The sequence below is a fragment of the Pocillopora damicornis genome, chromosome 14 (genome assembly GCF_964200805.1).
Source record: "Pocillopora damicornis chromosome 14, jaPocDami1.2, whole genome shotgun sequence".
In the NCBI taxonomy this organism is placed as follows: domain Eukaryota; kingdom Metazoa; phylum Cnidaria; class Anthozoa; order Scleractinia; family Pocilloporidae; genus Pocillopora; species Pocillopora damicornis.
In genome coordinates this window covers 18,923,168-18,941,127 of record NC_142683.1, presented here as the reverse complement: position 1 = coordinate 18,941,127, position 17,960 = coordinate 18,923,168, and the positions used below count along the sequence as shown (strand labels likewise).

Below are 17,960 nucleotides of genomic sequence, written 5' to 3'. Positions count from 1 at the left end.
ACTAATGAGATCTTGGGAGTTGAAGGGTTAATACATTGTGTTTACGAAGATGTTTGCAGATGTGATATTTATGAAAACACTTGTTTCAGGTATAAACAAATAAGATCTTGTTTTCTAATATTATGCTGGAGTAAGATCCAGTTTAAAATTTAAGTATTAGTTAAAATTACTTTCCCTATTGTTTTGGAAGCCAGATCAAGTTATACCTATTGGCTTGAATCATTCTGCTGGTAATAAACAAAGGTTTAAATGCAGAAATTTCAAATTATAAAGTGCAAGATGATAACTTCACCTGGGTGGGTAATCATACAATACAATACATTTTATTGTCCATTTAAGGGACTAGGTTACCCAAGGTGTCTGAGCTAGAGGTTCAAACTATTCCTGGATGTAAATAACCAAAAATGACATGGAAATGTCTTTTCATTTATTTTTATTCTTCTTAAGCAAAGACATGTGGAAACAGAGTAATTTAAAAGCGACACTGAATTTTTGACAAAAAAATTCTAAAATCAAACTATGCAATGTCAAAAGAAAATCGGTGTAAAATGATTAATGAGAGGAAAACTCTAACCTTAGCTATACAAACAAGAATAAAGTGTTGTAGATTTTTTGTAAACTGTTAAATATGCAAATTTCCAGCTGACCATTCCATCTTGTCATGTAGGTATAAAACACTTTCATAGCTGTATATGAAGTGACGCACAGTTGTCACAGTTTTGTCATTATTAATATATATAAACTGTATTAAAACATAATCAAGTTTCATTGAAAAAGTGAAGCCCGGTTACAAATATGTTTCTACTTAATCTTATTCTGATACTACAAGTGCTGTAATGCCAAAAATTCAAGCCATTTATTATCACTTCAACTCTCAGATCAAATTTGTAGTTCTCCTTACTGTCAACCATACAATTCTTTTAATATTGGTTCAGGGAATTTAGTATTGGATCAGCTAACTATCCTCAAATTGAAATTTTCTTTATTCTCATCCTTCATCTGGTGGATATTGTATTGATATTGTAAGAGGAAATTCTATCTTGGTCACTCATGAGAGTTAGAGGGTTAAGAGCCATCATAGGTAAAAAATAATGATATTCCAGACAAATAATGAACATCCACAGCACCTGTAGTGGTAACCCTACTATTTTATGTTTGTGTGGGTATTTTACAGGTTAGGAAGTTATTTTTATCTAATGTAATATTTAGTATACATTAATTCTCAAGAAACATATTCATGTGATAATTTAGTTATCATAGAAGCCAAGATAATGATTATGTGTGTGATAGTCAAGAAGATTACTCAGATAGTAGTGATAGTTATTGTAGTAGTTTTATTGGTGATAGTGAATTGGACAATGATGCATTTTATTTTGACAACCAAGGTAATCTAAGATATTTTATAGAGAGAAATTATATGCAAATTAATACAGATTACGTAAAAATAATCAAATCAAAGAAATTCTTGAATACAATCATAACTACCGAAATAAAATAATAAATCTTAAAAGTAATAACTATAATACAATAATAAGTCTACAACACAATTATTAATCACAAGTAAACTTTATTTTGTATTGTTGCTCAAAAGCATCAACTAATGGCCACATGTCTATGATTATATTATCTAGAGTTTTTAACCCTTCAACTCCCAGATTAAATTTGTAATTCTCCTCACTCTCAATCATACAATTCTTATAATGTTAGTTCAGAGAATTTAGTATTGGATCAACTATTTATCCCCAAATTGATATTTTTCTTTATTCTCATCACTTATCTGGTTAATATAGCATTGATATTGTAAGGAGAAATTCTGTCCTGGTCACTCATGGGAGTTGAAGGGTTAATTTGTCCAAATAACTCTCTTAATTAAAGGACACTCCTCATAAAGGACCTAAATTCAATTTGTCTTTTCACAGAGCAAACCGACATTACTTGATTTTCTTTTTGAAGTCTTTCATTTCACAATATGTGTTTAGTCACTCATAGTTTTAAAGCAGTAGAGGAACACAATTAAAAATTTTCTCAACCATTTGTTGAGTGGAATATTTCATTTGGTTTTGGAGCAATTGCCATTTTAAAAGAACAAGTGAATAACCATCAGTTTCACAGACAATGATTCAAATTTCAGTGAGATTTCTGCATCGAAAGAGACCTTTTTTAAGAAAAGCCTTAAAATCAACATTATTTAACTAGGCCTACAAGTACAAAATTGAATTATTCTATGTATTATACATCATTTAATTATTCATCATTTCAATAGAATTTTTATCTTAGATATGTCTTCTTTACTTAGATTTTATATTTATATAGATAAATGCTTGTATGTAAAATGTTTCAGTGTGTATAATTTTGTATATTGCATAGTGTTAAATATTTAAATTTGGAGTATAGTTTACGATGAGGATTAAGCTCCTCCCTTTTATAACCCTTTTTTAATAATAAGAAATTATATATGTTATTAATTAAATAAAGTTGTTATAAAAAAAGTTGTTGTAATCTCAACTTTACCCCAAAATCTGTTCAAAATTAATACAACGATTATCGTTCAATGCAGCATTTTTTTCTTCAGAGATTTTGACTAGATCTCCAAAAAAGTTTCATTTTTACTCATAATTTGAAAGCAGTCTCAAGTTGGTGTCCTCAGAGATCTTTCTGGATAAGCTTTCAAGAGCAATTTGCATTGGTGTGGCTAAAGCACAAAGTTTATATGAATTTCGATGCTCGCCAAAGATAATGCCAAAAGCTTCAAGATTTCTATCTTCATCTCTTTCAAAGAGTACTGCTCCAGAATCTCCTTCAGTAGCAAAAACTTTTGCATAACCAAGACCAAACGGATGATCTATACATAAACAGTTCTTTAACCAAAGACTGTCACGCAGAGAGGCTGTGTCTATTTTACAAGAGTCACAATCTGTGGCAGTAGACTCTAATTGCTCTCCAATTCCAGATCTTTCCTTACAACTTTGACAGAGTCTGACACGTTTCAACACACTGACCAAACCCTCATTTTGGGCATTCACTTCATATAAGGAAGCATTGAGGAACATTGATGGTTGCACATGACGACCAGAATTGGTGAATCCTGTGGTTCGGCCACTCTTGCACAGTTCCCCGCTGGCTTTTAGTCTTGAACTACATTCCCCACTCGGATGATCTCCTGTTCCAATCATTTCAGCTGTTTTACTCTGTTTCAAACTATCAACTTCTTCTGGAGTCAACTCAGCCAGGGCAGCATCAATGAAGTATTGTTGACCATCATTCCACTTCATATTACCAGAGATGCCAACAGAGTATCTTGCTATGACTCTGGGTGGTAGTGTCAGACCTCTCTCAAAAGCTCTTTCATGCAACTCTACAGCCTCTAATTTCCCAGTTGTCACCCTTGTATGGTCTTGGCAGGTTTCTTTGATCCTTCTTAGCTCTTGAAATTTATTTGACAATTCTTCCAACCCTGCAATATGGCTAAATAAGAACTTGTCTGCCAGTCTGTGGCAACTTTCCCGGTAAATAATGTGCTTTATTCGTAACCCATACTGCTGTAAATGGTAATTTAGATAATTCAAATGATCATTCAGTGCAGGATGAATTATCTCTGACTTTGTACTGTGTCTCATAACATGACGACAGGAAAGTGCATAGAAGGTTTTACCATCTTTCACAATGGCACCCAAGGTCCCGGCTGCATCCTCTCCTTGCACACCAATACTTGCTCCCAAACGAAGTACCTCATTTCTTTCCTGTGCTTCATTTGGCGGCCAAGGATCATCAGTTCTGAACCATATTCCGTCCACAACATCCACTGGGTAAGAACCAAGAGTGCGTGGGAAGGGACATTCACCATCTGGGATGACACCTTTACATAAAACATAAAATGTGATGCAAGGGATTCCTGTCTGCTTAGAATTTGTGATTTTAAGTGAGGGTTGCACAGCAGTGATGTTACGATGCCTGACAAGAACATGGAGATTTTCAGATATAGTTTTGTTAATTTCATTCACTTCATAGTCATTCAACACCTGCCGCATATCAGATGGATACTCAAGAGGTTTAATCTTGAGAATTTCATCTGCATCCATGTGAAGATCTAACCATTCAAGTTTCACATCCATCTCCTTAAAATAATCTTGAGCAGCAGCTTTTAATGTTTCAGGTATTTCATACTTTCCAGAAAGCACATACAACTTAACCTTGAGATGGCCATCATCTGTGTATGTTAAAACACGGACACATTCTCTGTGCTTGGCTTCAAACTCCATAGCCATCACAACAATGTTGTTTGTTTCATGCTTGTCTCCTACTTCTTTAGCTATTTTAAGATTCAGGTTGGGGTACTCTATGGCTTTTTTGAAATCACCTTGACGGTGATAAGCATTGCCAAGATTGCCATAAGAACCACCCTCCCCATGCTTGTCTCCTACTTCTTTAGCCATTTTAAGATATAGGTTATGGTACTCTATGGCCTTTTTTAAATCACCCAGACTAAAATAAGCATTGCCAAGATTGTCATAAGCTTTATCCTCCCCATGCTCGTCTCCTACTTCTTTAGCTATTTTAAGATGTAGGTTGTAGTACTCTATGGCTGTTTTCAAATCACCCAGAAAGCGATAAGCATTGCCAAGATTGCCATAAGCTTTACCCTCCCCATGCTTGTCTCCTACTTCTTTAGCTATTTTAAGATGTAGGTTGTGGTACTCTATGGCTTTTTTGAAATCACCTAGAAAGCGATAAGCATTGCCAAGATTGCCATAAGCTTTACCCTCCCCATGCTTGTCTCCTACTACTTTAGCTATTTCAAGATCTAGGTTGTGGTACTCTATGGCTTTTTTGAAATCACCTTGAAGGTGATAAGCATTGCCAAGATTGCCATAAGCACCACCCTCCCCATGCTTGTCTCCTACTTCTTCTGCTATTTTAAGATGTAGGTTGTGGTACTCTAGAGCTTTTTTTAAGTCACCCAGACTAAAATAAGCATTGCCAAGATTGCCATAAGCTTTACCCTCCCCATGCTTGTCTCCTACTTCTTTAGCTATTTTAAGATCTAGGTTGTGGTACTCTAAGGCTTTTTTTAAATCACCCAGACTTAAATAAGCATTGCCAAGATTGCCATAAGCTTTACCCTCCCCATGCTTGTCTCCTACTTCTTTAGCTATTTTAAGATCTAGGTTGTGGTACTCTAGGGCTTTTTTTAAATCACCCAGACTTAAATAGGCATTGCCGAGACTGCCATAAGCACCACCTTCCTCATGCTTGTCTCCTACTTCTTTAGCTATTTTAAGATGTAGGTTGTAGTACTCTATGGCTGTTTTGAAATCACCCAGAAAGCGATAAGCATTGCCAAGATTGCCATAAGCTTTACCCTCCCTATGCTTGTCTCCTACTTCTTTAGCTATTTTAAGATCTAGGTTGTGGTACCCTAGGGCTTTTTTAAGATCACCCAGACTTAAATAAGCATTGCCGAGACTGCCATAAGCACCACCTTCCTCATGCTTGTCTCCTACTTCTTTAGCTATTTTAAGATGTAGGTTGTGGTACCCTATGGCTGTTTTGAAATCACCCAGAAAGCGATAAGCATTGCCAAGATTGCCATAACCTTTACCCTCCCCATGCTTGTCTCCTCCTACTTTAGCTATTTCAAGATCTAGGTTGTGGTACTCTATGGCTTTTTTTAAATCACCCAGACTTAAAAAGGCATTGCCAAGACTGCCATAAGCACCACCTTCCCCATGCTTGTCTCCTACTTCTTTAGCTATTTGAAGATGTAGGTTGTGGTACTTTATGGCTTTTTTTAAATCACCCAGACGGTGATAAGCATTGCCGAGACTGCCATAAGCACCACCTTCCCCATGCTTGTCTCCTACTTCTTTAGCTATTTTAAGATCTAGGTTGTGGTACTCTATGGCTTTTTTGAAATCACCTTGATGGTGATAAGCATTGCCAAGATTGCCATAAGCACTACCCTCCCCATGCTTGTCTCCTACTTCTTTAGCTATTTTAAGATGTAGGTTGTGGTACTTTATGGCTGTTTTGAAATCACCCAGAAAGCGATAAGCATTGCCAAGATTGCCATAAGCTTTACCCTCCCCATGCTTGTCTCCTACTTCTTTAGCTATTTTAAGATGTAGGTTGTGGTACTCTATGGCTTTTTTGAAATCACCTTGACGGTGATAAGCATTGCCAAGATTGCCATAAGCACCACCCTCCCCATGCTTGTCTCCTACTTCCTTAGCTATTTTAAGATGTAGGTTATGGTACTTTATGGCTGTTTTGAAATCACCCAGAAAGCAATAAGCATTGCCAAGATTGCCATAAGCATCACCTTCCCCATGCTTGTCTCCTACTTCTTCTGCTATTTTAAGATGTAGGTTGTGGTACTCTAGTGCTTTTTTTAAGTCACCCAGACTAAAATAAGCATTGCCAAGATTGCCATAAGCTTTACCCTCCCCATGCTTGTCTCCTACTTCTTTAGCTATTTTAAGATCTAGGTTGTGGTACTCTAAGGCTTTTTTTAAATCACCCAGACTTAAATAAGCATTGCCAAGATTGCCATAAGCTTTACCCTCCCCATGCTTGTCTCCTACTTCTTTAGCTATTTTAAGATCTAGGTTGTGGTACTCTAGGGCTTTTTTTAAATCACCCAGACTTAAATAGGCATTGCCGAGACTGCCATAAGCACCACCTTCCTCATGCTTGTCTCCTACTTCTTTAGCTATTTTAAGATGTAGGTTGTAGTACTCTATGGCTGTTTTGAAATCACCCAGAAAGCGATAAGCATTGCCAAGATTGCCATAAGCTTTACCCTCCTTATGCTTGTCTCCTACTTCTTTAGCTATTTTAAGATCTAGGTTGTGGTACCCTAGGGCTTTTTTAAGATCACCCAGACTTAAATAAGCATTGCCGAGACTGCCATAAGCACCACCTTCCTCATGCTTGTCTCCTACTTCTTTAGCTATTTTAAGATGTAGGTTGTGGTACCCTACGGCTGTTTTGAAATCACCCAGAAAGCGATAAGCATTGCCAAGATTACCATAACCTTTACCCTCCCCATGCTTGTCTCCTCCTACTTTAGCTATTTCAAGATCTAGGTTGTGGTACTCTATGGCTTTTTTTAAATCACCCAGACTTAAATAAGCATTGCCAAGACTGCCATAAGCACCACCTTCCCCATGCTTGTCTCCTACTTCTTTAGCTATTTGAAGATGTAGGTTGTGGTACTTTATGGCTTTTTTTAAATCACCCAGACGGTGATAAGCATTGCCGAGACTGCCATAAGCACCACCTTCCCCATGCTTGTCTCCTACTTCTTTAGCTATTTTAAGATCTAGGTTGTGGTACTCTATAGCTTTTTTGAAATCACCTTGACGGTGATAAGCATTGCCAAGATTGCCATAAGCACCACCCTCCCCATGCTTGTCTCCTACTTCTTTAGCTATTTTAAGATGTAGGTTGTGGTACTTTATGGCTGTTTTGAAATCACCCAGAAAGCGATAAGCATTGCCAAGATTGCCATAAGCTTTACCCTCCCCATGCTTGTCTCCTACTTCTTTAGCTATTTTAAGATGTAGGTTGTGGTACTCTATGGCTTTTTTGAAATCACCTTGACGGTGATAAGCATTGCCAAGATTGCCATAAACACCACCCTCCCCATGCTTGTCTCCTACTTCTTTAGCTATTTTAAGATGTAGGTTATGGTACTTTATGGCTGTTTTGAAATCACCCAGAAAGCGATAAGCATTGCCAAGATTGCCATAAGCATCACCTTCCCCATGCTTGTCTCCTACTTCTTTCGCTATTTTAAGATGTAGGTTGTGGTACTCTAAGGCTTTTTCTAAATCACCCAGACGGTGATAAGCATTGCCGAGACTGCCATAAGCACCACCTTCCCCATGCTTGTCTCCTACTTCTTTAGCTTTTTTAAGATATAGGTTGAGGTACTCTATAGCTTCTTCTCCCTGATTATAGAGATCTATGACTCTCTTGACATCATCTGAACTTGCACTACCGTGGTCATGACTAATAGGATCTTTTTCCTCCATGGACTTATCTCCCACTTCTCTGACAGACTGAAGTCTTAATGACAACAAGATCCTATTGTTTTTGTCAATCTTTTTTATGTTAAAGGTTAAAAATGTGGAAAAAACAAAAAAGATAATGTTTCTGATCATATTGATATGTAATAGTCCATTTTAACATTTGCATGCTTGGTTCCCAAGCCTCTGAACAAGGGCAATACTAAGAGTGACCTTGTTATGATAAAAACATTGCTGCTTTTTCAAAGCAAAGTACTTTGTTATTATCGTTTCTAGACACTGGTCTCTATCTCAACAAGGTCACCTTCAGCCTCACTCCAAATCAAAGGCTTGGCAACTAAGTACACAACTATGAAATGGCCCATTAGGAGGGCTTTGCACGAAAGGTAGATGATTTATCAACATTCAGTCTTAAAGTCAGTTATGGAGTAAATCTACACTTCAAAAAATGTTTTTTTCTGTGTGCAGCCTCAAAATTTAACGCAAAATATCTAGATTTAATCCATAGTTTACAAAAACTGAGCAGCACTTGCTCAATTTTTAAATTAATATAGCTTTAACATCAGACAAATGTTTTACAGCAGTGGAAGAAATTAGTCTACAACACAAATATATGTCTTTAAAATTTTTATTTGTCCATAGGAAAGCACAACGAAAGTTTTTGAGTCTCTAAGTAGTGGAAAAAGGTCAAAGGCCAGAAAATCTGCATAAGATATGTAAACATTACCAAGCTTTTTGTTCTGGCTTGTTTTAGAGAGATCATCTACCCAAGTACTATGTATAAACTGGATGAATATTAGTCTTCTAACCCTTTAACTCCCCTGAGTGACCAAGAGAGAATTTCTCCTTACAATAGCAATACAATATCAATCAGATAAGTGTTGAGAGCAAAGAAAAATATATCAATTTGAAAATAGTTAGTTGATGCAATACTGAATTCTCTGTACTAAAATTACAAGAATTGTATGGTTGACAGTAAGGATAATTACAAATTTGGTCTGGGAAATTAAAGGGTTATTTATACTAATGTACCAGTTATTGGCATGGATAGTAGAACTAAATCAAATTGGCTAAAAGGAGTAATTTCATTAGTAAGTCATGAGGTAATGACTTCTCCTATGTTTTTAATCACACACACTTAACGTATATGAGCTGACAAGTTCCCATCATAATTAATACCCTTCTTTGTATTTTCTCCCTTGAAACATCAAATTATGGAAACTTTTTCCATTATACCCACAGTTAAAAATGAAAGATTCCTTCAAAGGATACAGCTAGTCCCTTATCACACCAAGTGATTGCTTCTACAAATCTCTTCAGTTCAACACAAGCAGTGGCTCCTGTAGGCAACAACATAAAGAAGCATATTATTACTGTAGCTCAATTCTGAGAAGAGAACCTGAAACCATTGAAATCATTACAGACCAGAAGAAAAAAAAGACAAAACAAAACAAAACAAAACAAAAAAACTGAATGGAAAAGAATAAACATGCCTTATTAGGTTTCAGTTACATTTATTTAGCTTTTAAGACAACTGAAACTTCTAAGAACATTTAAATTGGGACCAATAATTCCTTACCTAAAGAGTTACATAAGACCTGATCCTTACTTCTTTTTAAAACAGCTAGATATTGACTTAACGTATCTGACACCTGTGACTACCTCACTCAGTGAGCTTAAGGAACTAAAATACTTGTGCTGAAATTTTGCTTTGCATTCCCCATCAAGTTCTTCATCCAGCTCAAAATAATATTCTCATCATAATTAATGGAAAGTAGCAGTCAAGAGCTGGATTCAAATGTACATCAGGGTGGTCTCAACCTCTTAATTAAAGTTAATTGAGAAAAGATTAAACTCCTCAGTTAACCTTAGAGTGTTGAGTTCTTTTTTATTATTACTATTATAGCACAGCTTACATATCTGACCTCTCAAAATTGCCTTAAGGAAAGTTGGATTTAACTCAATGGCTGCTTCTGCATCCCTTAGTGAATCCTGGTGATTTCCTGTTATCAAAATAAATATCTCCGATTAGCCATACATGTAGCAAACCAACCACCACTCCATTACAATAATTTTGGGAAAAACTTGCAATGCTCACTGATATCTGGGGTAAGAGGTTACTTCTTTGTATATTTGAAAGGCCAATTAAATAAGATGTATATTTTTCTGGGATGCATCAAAAATTATCACCAGAAAACTCAGAAGACATCTCAGAAAACTACTACTGACAACTCAATAGCTTCAAAAGAGAAAAAGAATGCATATTAAAGCTCTCATCATCTTACCAAGTTTAGAATGTGCAATAGCCCTGTTGTTGTGCAGTTTGGCCTTCAGTTCTTTGTCATTGCAGTTCATTTTAATTCCTTTGGTGTAAAAATGAATAGCATTGATGAAATCTCCATTCTTGAAGGCCTCATTACCCTCTTTCCTATAAACATCAGCTATGGCTGCAAAGAAAAAATAAAAAATAATTTTGTCAAAGTCTGTGTTTGTAGTTAATAATTATCTGTGGTTGTAGTTAATTAGTGTATAAACAAAGCTGCTAAGATCTGGAGATTTAAAATCTGCAGATTTTTCCTCTTGTGCCAGTGACCACTTTTGCACCTGCCTGACTTTCTTGATCCATCCCTGAAAAGTTTAGAGGATGTGTGCAGTCTCCCCCCCCCCCACCCCCTTCACAGGACACACTCCATTCAGTAAATTCATGAGAGATTTTTTGGTTGAAAGCTCAACTAAGCAGACTCAGTTGCTGTTGTGGTTGTTGTTGTTGTTGTTGTTATTTAAAAGAAAGTGTAATCCGTACTTTCAAACAATCAAAGTGCAATCAAGAAAATTAGAGTCTCATTCTGTGTCTGTGAGACTCCCTGATAATCAGGGAGAGTCAGCATATTAATATATAGATTTAGCCAAGCCTACACGTCCAATGCCTTGCCCCGGCCAGAACTAGAACCCAGGTCATCCAACTCAGAGCCTAGTGCTCAAAGCCGTGGCGTTGGCATGCCCACAGTACATTTGACCACGCATGTTAAAAGTAGCACCCTGTACGGTCGTACAGTTGTACACCCAAATCTTATCAGCTTGATGGGTTACTATTATTTTGTATAATTATGGGGCTACGCCCTGCGAGCTCCGCTATAAGTGTAGAAGAGTCTACTACCTTTAATACATTGAGATAGCTTGTTAATGAGTCAATAAGATCCAAATGTTGCAATCATAAAAACCAGAAGCAATATATTACTTATAGAAAAATAGTTATTATATAAATGATAAGAATAATGATAGAGAAGATGAGATTAATATTTATAATGATGTTAATAATGTGGGTGACAACAGTGGTAATAATAATGATGAGAATTTAACATCACTCCATTTGAAGCAAACCCCTTGGAATTTAAACTTTTGGAGATAGGTTTCCTAAAATTTCTATTCCACAAGCAAAATCAATAATGTGTTCAAATGCCCGACACAATTTTTATGCAAAAAAAAAAATAATTAGCAACCTGACTTTCAACTAATTTCAAGACCAAGCTTTAAAACCTAGACCTTGTAGACTTTTTTCTTCTCAGCCATTTGTTAGTGAAAGTTCACTATCAACCTGTAATGTATTTACAGATTTAACACAAACAGTAAACAACACCTTTGAAAGGAATCCAACATACAAACAAGAGGGGTGAGGAGGGTAGACTTAAACATTCACAAACAATACACCACCTTAATCCTTTAAACCCTAAGAGTGACCAGCATCTCACTTCTCCTTACAGTAATACTGCTGAATCATTCACTAAGCTCATGAGAATAAAGGAAATGATCACCAACCTAAGAAGCATTGATCTTCAAATGAATTCTCTTTTTCAGTACCACAAGAAACATACAAAGAATAGTATGGAGAATATGGATACTGATGTTAGGGTGTCAAGGGTTAAACACCTCCATATTCAATGATATAACACTTGCACTCTACTGGAAATTGGTTGCTTGGGGGAAGTTGAAACTTTCAATTTAATGTTGCATAATGGAAAGATGATGATGATGGTGGTACTTATGATGCAAACTTAAAAAATGGATGTTGTATGATGATCAAATGAAGTCTTTACTTATTATAACTTTTTTAGGAAAGAAAATAATAAATATGTCATAGATCCTCTCAGTCAATGAGCAACATATTATAATCATAGAAGAGAGTCATGACTGGCCAAACATCCTTTAAAGTGATAATGCAGTGTATTAATATTGTTCTCCACATCTGCTTACATTCTTGAAACTGGTGGAATAGAAAACGTTTTAACAGTGACTGAAGCCAAAGTTGAACTTAGCTCACCTCGTAAAGTGTCCTCATCAAAATCTGGAGCATTTTCTTTGTCAGGTAAGTCTTCATCTTCAGATGGAACCTTAATTGGACTTCTTTCTTTAGCCATAGCAACTGTAAGGGGATGCTTCTTACAAAAAGTTGCTGTTTTAAGTCATCCTGGCCTGGAAAAAAGTAGGTTGCAAATGGTAAAAAATTACCTCAACATATAACCCAATTGTAAACTAAATATTTTTTCCCCTCTGAGAATGGGAGGAATACAAAGACACAAAATCACAAGAAATTAATATTAATAGCATATTTAAAGCAGTAAAAGAACAAAAGATATATATACTGAAGCAAACAAGCATTAATATTTAAATGAACAGTAATTCACTTCTCATTACAATAAATTTCAAGATTTACAAAAGACATTCCCAATTGACTGAAATAAATTGGGCAAAAATCAACATCTGTGTGTTTCAAGTTCATATAATTTGTAACAGTAGCAATTAAAATCATTTATTGATAAACTAAGAGGTGGTAGGTAGTTAGGTCACATCTGGATTTGAACAGTGACCCATCCAGGGCCTGAGCTTTAATTAATCCTGGCTTCCTCACATGAAGCAACTGGGAGTATTACTACCCGACCCTGGACAGGATGCAAGTCCATTCCACCATTATCCCCCCCCCCCTCCTTTCACCCCCCTAGCATTTTATAAGGTTTCCCCAACTAATTTTTGCTACCTATTTATACTCCTGGGTGGAGACAGACACTGTGAGAGTAAAGTGTTTTGCACAAGAACACAACACATTTGACTGGAACCCAGGCCTCTTGACCATGAGTCCAGCACAGGCCAGGCCACGCTACAAATGCAGACCTCTTGACCATGAGTCCACCTCACTAATCATAAGACCACCATGGGGAGAGTTTATGCTGAATCCTTTCTCATAAGAAACAACTTTTACAACACCAAAGAAAAATTCTCTTATCTGATTTTTAAATAGGGATTACTGGTCAAAACTTATAAAGATATATTTCTTTAATTCAATTTCCAACAATCATAGTTAATCGAGGGTCCCCTCGATTAACTATGCAACAATTGAGCTGACACCCATGTTCATATGGGTGAGTGTTAGTTCAACTGTTACAATTATTGCTGGAAAAACAGTGAAATATATACATTTATGCATGCTAATGTATGTTGAAAGGGATTTCAATTTGGTACAGGTGCTGACATTTGTGGTTTACTAGTATATATATATATATATTTAACAAATTGTTTTTGTATTCATTTCATATTTACATTGTTTTGTGCACAAAATTGATTTGTCTTTGATGCTAACTTTAATTCTCCTAATAATAAAGATGGCTTGTTTTCAGAATATCAAATAATCCTTGCTAGCTGTCTTCATGTACAAATAAATTCAATAAAGAGTAAAAAGGAAATCAATTGTTCTGAAATTCAAAATAGCCAGAGATACATGTACAGTGTAAATAGTTTTTACAAAAGCCATTTCTAACTTCCAATTACCCAGATAAGCACCAGGGCTTTACTGGGGAATATTGGCCCAAGATTGCAGCAGTAAAGAAATGGCATAGTGCCAATGTTCCCCAGTAAAGCTCAAGAAAGCAAGGTAATTTTCATGCACATCACTTGGACTAAACTAGTTTGCTTTGAATTTACATGTTTTGTGATTGTCTGTAGGGTGCGAGGATGCTGTGTATGGCAAAATCCTGACCAAGTAAGAACCAATCAGAACCTTTTATTTACTTCAAGCCTACTTTGCCATGTGATAACATAAATCATCACCAGACACATACTTAGATGCGTGCAGCCACATGCAGAACTAAACCAATTTTAATGTGATCATTGATTGATCATATATTGATTAAAAGAGGACAAAAGGTAAAACTATACTCAGATACCAACCAATCATTACCAGTTGATAAATTGGATTCCTAAAACTGGAATTCAGTTCATTGAAAGGACGTTTCCATTAAATCACCAGCTAACATTTGAAGAAAAATCAACTTATCTCAATATTTAACAAGGAAATCAGTACAGCAGTACAGTTTGGAAGGACAATCTAAGCAGTCTATCAAAAAGAAAAAATTACTTTCAAAATATAAAATATTGAACATAAACACATGAAATACGCTGGAAATGTTTATGGCTTTTTGATTGAATGCATCTCAAATACGGGAGCAGTTTAAGTTAACACATAATCCAGACATGAAAGCTAGCGCAAAACACTTTCGTGTGTATGCTCCACATTCACATGACACGCAAACGAAACTGAAAGTGTTTCAATCATCAGCGCTTGCACTAAATCGAATCGGTAATTTAGAGATTCCTTTTAACTCTCCCAAATTAATTATTTTTTTGAGGTAAATGCCAGGTATTGGCTGAGAATTTTTGTGAATTCGACAGTTGTAACATGTTCGTGTAAGCTCAGCTCACAAGCAACACAATACAATTAATGCACGCCAGAATCAAATAAAAGTTGGCAATCCTCGTCAGTTAGCAGCAGGAAAGTCTATCATTGCCGGAAATCAGAGAAAATTAGGACAGATTAAGAGCATTTGAAGGAGAAAATATTGACTGAGAAACGCGAAATAAAAGTATTTACCTTACATTCAAAAATCTGAAACAACCACGCGTTCTTACCTCTGTCGCGGAAATGGAAGGCACGTTTGACTGCTTTACGACCTTGCTTCCTCAATTCATCATAGAAATGTTTCACAAAAAGTCACTAAGACTGAGAAAGTACGAAGAGAGAGTCGAAACCTTTTCTAGAGAACGAAGAATCTCAGTTGCGCGTTGTGAAAACGAAAGGGGTAGTCCCCTGGCCCATAATTCTGTGCAAGCTTGAAACCGAAAGTGCGTGACTTTTGTCACGAAGCACCTCCATTCTTACGAGTTCTCACGCGATCTCGCTCTTTGCCGATATCGTGTCACGCACTCGTTTAAAATAAATAAATTCTAAAGCAGGTATTTATTTTGCGAAACTCTTTTAAATTCATAATTTCCATTATTTTTCACACGCTTATTTGTGAAACTTTATTGTTTCTTGCTTAATGTGAGTTGAAATATATTCTGATTGAAAAAGTGTTGATGTATTTCCTTCATCATCATCATCATCATCATCATCATCATCAGCGTCACTGTGTTCCAAAATACGATCAATATCTCCAAAATCAGCCATTTTGAATAAGATATCTATTATTTTATGCAATGCTGAAGATAAGAAGAAATCAGGAGTTGTCAATGAGAATAAGTTAATGATGTCTATCAGAACAAATATAGCATTTCATTGGATCATGATATTCTAAGGGAAGGTACGTTTTTTTTATTGGGGGGGAGGGGTGGGCCGGGGCTTCGGAGGGGAGGGTCATTAGTCAATGTTTTGCAAATTGGGGAGGCTCAAACCTGTTTTATTCGCAACCGGGGGAGGGTCACAGTTTTTCTTGGCAAGGAAAAAAATTTACCCATGTCGCTTAGTTGACTCTTCTTTGATAACAAACACGCGAAGTGTATAGAAACCTAAAACTTGTATATACAAGTAAAGCTTCCAGTCAAGAAGTGTATAGAAACCTTAAACTTGTATATACAAGTAAAGCTACCAGTCAAGAAGTGTATAGAAACCTTAAACTTGTATATACAAGTAAAGCTACCAGTCAAGAAGTGTATAGAAACCTAAAACTTGTATATACAAGTAAAGCTTCCAGTCAAGAAGTGTATAGAAACCTTAAACTTGTATGTACAAGTAAAGCTTCCAGTCAAGAAGTGTATAGAAACCTTAAACTTGTATGTACAAGTAAAGCTTCCAGTCAAGAAGTGTATAGAAACCTAAAACTTGTATATACAAGTAGAGCTTCCAGTCAAGAAGTGTATAGAAACCTTAAACTTGTATATACAAGTAAAGCTTCCAGTCAAGAAGTGTATAGAAACCTTAAACTTGTATATACAAGTAAAGCTTCCAGTCAAGAAGTGTATAGAAACCTAAAACTTGTATATACAAGTAAAGCTTCCAGTCAAAAAGTGTATAGAAACCTTAAACTTGTATATACAAGTAAAGCTTCCAGTCAAGAAGTGTATAGAAACCTTAAACTTGTATATACAAGTAAAGCTACCAGTCAAGAAGTGTATAGAAACCTAAAACTTGTATATACAAGTAAAGCTACCGGTCAAGAAGTGTATAGAAACCTTAAACTTGTATATACAAGTAAAGCTACCAGTCAAGAAGTGTATAGAAACCTTAAACTTGTATATACAAGTAAAGCTTCCAGTCAAGAAGTGTATAGAAACCTTAAACTTGTATATAAAAGTAAAGCTTCCAGTCAAGAAGTGTATAGAAACCTAAAACTTGTATATACAAGTAAAGCTTCCAGTCAAGAAGTGTATAGAAACCTTAAACTTGTATATACAAGTAAAGCATCCAGTCAAGAAGTGTATAGAAACCTTAAACTTGTATATACAAGTAAAGCTACCAGTCAAGAAGTGTATAGAAACCTAAAACTTGTATATACAAGTAAAGCTACCAGTCAAGAAGTGTATAGAAACCTTAAACTTGTATATACAAGTAAAGCTACCAGTCAAGAAGTGTATAGAAACCTTAAACTTGTATATACAAGTAAAGCTTCCAGTCAAGAAGTGTATAGAAACCTTAAACTTGTATATACAAGTAAAGCTTCCAGTCAAGAAGTGTATAGAAACCTAAAACTTGTATATACAAGTAAAGCTTCCAGTCAAGAAGTGTATAGAAACCTTAAACTTGTATATACAAGTAAAGCTTCCAGTCAAGAAGTGTATAGAAACCTTAAACTTGTATATACAAGTAAAGCTTCCAGTCAAGAAGTGTATAGAAACCTTAAACTTGTATATACAAGTAAAGCTTCCAGTCAAGAAGTGTATAGAAACCTAAAACTTGTATATACAAGTAAAGCTTCCAGTCAAGAAGTGTATAGAAACCTTAAACTTGTATATACAAGTAAAGCTTCCAGTCAAGAAGTGTATAGAAACCTAAAACTTGTATATACAAGTAAAGCTTCCAGTCAAGAAGTGTATAGAAACCTTAAACTTGTATATACAAGTAAAGCTTCCAGTCAAGAAGTGTATAGAAACCTTAAACTTGTATATACAAGTAAAGCTTCCAGTCAAGAAGTGTATAGAAACCTAAAACTTGTATATACAAGTAAAGCTTCCAGTCAAGAAGTGTATAGAAACCTTAAACTTGTATATACAAGTAAAGCTTCCAGTCAAGAAGTGTATAGAAACCTTAAACTTGTATATACAAGTAAAGCTTCCAGTCAAGAAGTGTATAGAAACCTAAAACTTGTATATACAAGTAAAGCTACCAGTCAAGAAGTGTATAGAAACCTTAAACTTGTATATACAAGTAAAGCTTCCAGTCAAGAAGTGTATAGAAACCTAAAACTTGTATATACAAGTAAAGCTACCAGTCAAGAAGTGTATAGAAACCTTAAACTTGTATATACAAGTAAAGCTTCCAGTCAAGAAGTGTATAGAAACCTTAAACTTGTATATACAAGTAAAGCTACCAGTCAAGAAGTGTATAGAAACCTTAAACTTGTATATACAAGTAAAGCTACCAGTCAAGATTAATCTAAATTATTTACA

General features: G+C 35.6%; 1 protein-coding gene across 1 annotated transcript; it reads right to left on the bottom strand.

Annotated features, from left to right (window-relative positions):
- Window positions 1-1,310: 1,310 nt before the first annotated feature.
- Window positions 1,311-15,177, bottom strand: LOC149034838 (uncharacterized). The gene is made up of 6 exons (XM_089194769.1): window positions 14,988-15,177; window positions 12,349-12,500; window positions 10,316-10,477; window positions 9,956-10,033; window positions 9,303-9,370; window positions 1,311-8,105 (listed from the first exon to the last, which is right to left on the bottom strand). Exons 2-6 carry the CDS (start codon window positions 12,443-12,445, stop codon window positions 2,607-2,609), a joined length of 5,904 nt encoding a protein of 1,967 aa, XP_089050895.1. The 5' UTR covers window positions 12,446-12,500; window positions 14,988-15,177; the 3' UTR covers window positions 1,311-2,606.
- Window positions 15,178-17,960: the final 2,783 nt, after the last annotated feature.

Bases quoted from the DNA above. Each gene is read 5' to 3' on its own strand.
- LOC149034838 (XM_089194769.1), bottom strand. From the start codon at position 12,445: ATGGCTAAAGAAAGAAGTCCAATTAAGGTTCCATCTGAAGATGAAGAC. The intron at 10,478-12,348 runs GTGAGCTAAGTT...TTTTCTTTGCAG, and splicing joins TGATGAGGACACTTTACGAG to CCATAGCTGATGTTTATAGG. The intron at 8,106-9,302 runs GTATCCTTTGAA...AACATAAAAAAG, and splicing joins GGTGTGATAAGGGACTAGCT to ATTGACAAAAACAATAGGAT.